Source organism: Lycium barbarum, chromosome 6 (genome assembly GCF_019175385.1).
Source record: "Lycium barbarum isolate Lr01 chromosome 6, ASM1917538v2, whole genome shotgun sequence".
Classification (NCBI taxonomy): domain Eukaryota; kingdom Viridiplantae; phylum Streptophyta; class Magnoliopsida; order Solanales; family Solanaceae; genus Lycium; species Lycium barbarum.
This window is the reverse complement of record NC_083342.1, coordinates 1286659-1289610: the sequence shown is the minus strand read 5'-3', so window position 1 is coordinate 1289610 and position 2952 is coordinate 1286659. Positions and strand designations below refer to the sequence as shown.

At 36.9% G+C, this 2952-nt stretch overlaps 1 protein-coding gene across 1 annotated transcript; it reads left to right on the top strand.

The window, feature by feature from the left end:
* Positions 1–586: 586 nt before the first annotated feature.
* LOC132600290 (protein LYK5-like) lies at positions 587–2665 on the top strand. The gene is made up of 2 exons (XM_060313357.1): positions 587–703; positions 1994–2665. The coding sequence occupies exons 1-2, from the start codon at positions 587–589 to the stop codon at positions 2663–2665; spliced, it is 789 nt and encodes a 262-aa protein (XP_060169340.1).
* Positions 2666–2952: the final 287 nt, after the last annotated feature.

Genomic DNA, 2952 nt, shown 5'->3' with positions numbered 1-2952 from the left:
CTGTTGGCCAACGGTCCAACACACAGCCCAACAACTACATTTTAACAACAACAACAACAATAACAATATACCCAGTTGGATCCCACAATGTGGGATCTGGGGAGGGTAAAGTGTACGCAGACCTTACCCCCGCCTTGGAAGGTAGGGAGTTTTTTTTTTTTTTTTTTTTTAATTCGCTCGGTTTAACCGATCCGGTTCCGATTTAGCCGGTTTAACCGGTTCCGGTTTCAAAAGAATTGAAACCGGACCGGTATATATTAAACGGTTGATCGGAACCGGTAAACCGATTCCACCGGTTCCGGTTTGAACCGATTAATCCGAACCTGTTGACGGACTTAGTGTAACCGGTATTGGAAGAATTTAAATAAGATAAAATTGGGAATGCAACATTGGTACAATGCTGACAGATATGTGTTGACTGCATCAGGGAAGTACTCTGTGGCAAATAGCTATCTAGCATTAATTGATTCAGGTTGTTTTTGAAGCTCATGAACTGGTGTGGAGTAGACTATTATTACCTAAGCATAGATTCATTCTATGGTTAGCCACACAAAGGAAGTTGTTAACGAAGGAGAGGATGGTGGGTATGGGTATAGCATGCGAAACTGCTGACTGTGCACTATGTGACAAAGAGGAGATGGAAGACCTGAGTCACCTGTTTGTTGAGTGTGACTGGGCAAGAAAAGTATGGAAAGAACTTACAGTATGAAGAGAACTTACTCAATGGATGGGGATACAAGCATCTCAATTGGAGTCTAGACTGGTGTTGGAATATATAAAGAAGAAACATTGGTGCAAAATGAAAAAGGAAGTGGTTGCTACAGTACATGGAGCTCTAGTGTATTTTACTTGGCAAGCTAGAAACCGGAAAATTTTCAAAGATATTAATGTGGATACAAGTTTTGTAGTACAACAAATAGAATTTATAGTGAAGAAAAGGATAGGTATGTTTATTAGATCAAAACAAGCTAGAAAGTGTACAGGATTTCTTGAGGATATTTGTGATTAGACTCTCTGAGGCTTGCTTCTCCTAGCAACTTTCCTGGAAAGGGGTTGGGAGTTTCAAGTGCTCTTTAGTTTGTATTTTAGTTTATTACTAAAAATAAAATAAAAAAAATTGTCTTCCGCAGGCCAGGCAATGGATGTGCTAAGCTGATTTTCTTTTCCCTTTTTCTTTTAACAAAAACCTTCCTCTATTAACACATTCATCAATTAGAGCCTTTTTGGATGAGCTTATGCCTATAAGCTGCAAACAGCTTATAAGTTAAAAAAAATAAGTTGGGTAGTCTAACTTATTTTTTTTAGCTTATAAGCTGTTTTCAGCTTATAAGCTGCTTTAGATAAGCTAAGTCAAATGGGCCCAATTATTTTTTTGAGCTTATTTTAAGCACAAAATGACTTTAAGCTGGCCAGCCAAACACTCAAAAAAACTGAAAACAGCTTATAAGCAACTTATAAGCCAATCCAAACAACCTCTTAATCCGTAAATGGCTGTTACTTTTTTTTTTTAAAATAAAATAAAATTAACATGATGGAATTTTTTCAACTATATAGGATCCGTTTGGTCATGAGAATTATTCACTTTTTTCTCAGGATTTTTTCTTTCTTTTTTACTTTATTTGGAAATCAACTGTTGGCCGGCGAAATTCCAAATACAAATTGAAATTGTATTTACAAAACACCTAAAATCCTGTTTTCACCTTTTTCACTTTCAGTACATTCAGACTACCAAATATTTTTTGCAAAAATTATTACCAAACACAACTCCATCTTCAAAATTCCAAATAAAGAAAAAAATTATTTAGTTTCTATGGTCAAACGCATACATAGTATATACTCCCTCTGTCCCACATTACTTATCCACATTACTCTCTCCCTCTCTCTCTATATATATATAAGGTCCCATCAAAACTATTGATTTCATTTGAACCCGTAATCCACTCGCTATTTATTCTGAACATCTAGTACATGGTTCGGTGATTTTATTGTAAAGCTTCAAGGTGTTTGTTATGGCGAGGATGATATAACAGGATCTTGTACATGGTTCACTATTTATCTTGTATTTGAGTATCCATCCAATGGGACTTTAAGGGACTGTTTGTCTAATTCCTCTATTTCTTCTCTAAAGTGGCATAAAAGGACTCAAATTGCTTTTGACATTGCCACAGGGCTACACTACTTGCACTTTTGCACAATTCCACCTTATACACACATGAACATCAACAACAAAAACGTCTTCTTGACCCCGAATTGGAGGGCAAAATTGGCCCTTTTTGGAGCTAAAGCAAGCATTGGAGCAACCAGGGAAGTTGGAAGTATCGGGAGTCTAGGAGGGTGGATTGCCCCTGAACATCTAGTACATGGCTCGGTGTCTGAAAAAGTGGACATTTTTGCATTCGGAGTAGTACTACTTGAGCTCATATCGGGGAAAGAAGACGTTGATGGGAATTTCTTGAGGGATTCAATTAATTTTTTGGGAGGGGGAGCTAATGAGGGAGGATGTTTTGAACAATTGAAGAATTTTATTGATCCATGCCTTATGGAAGATTACCCTTTAGCAGAGGCATTGTGTTTAGCTGTTTTAGCTAAAGCTTGTATTGAAGATGATCCTCTTCATAGGCCATCGACGGATGATATAATTAAAGTCCTTGCAAGAATGGTATGAGTTCATAAACACATTTTTCCATCTGGTGTCCGGTATTAGTATTAAGGGCCGACTAAATTTGGGTTCGCGACTGGAAACACATTCCATTCATATTGTACTTGCAAGGCAATTTATGTCACATTGTAGCTACACTATTCACTAGATCTATAGATTCTTGCTTTCAGTTTGTATTTGTTTTATCTTTCAATATTTGTTGGATTCTTCAATTCCTTCTGTTGAGTACTACAGGTCCAAAACTATTCTTGACAAACTTTTTACACCTTTAGGTTAAGGTAACTTGTGGCAAC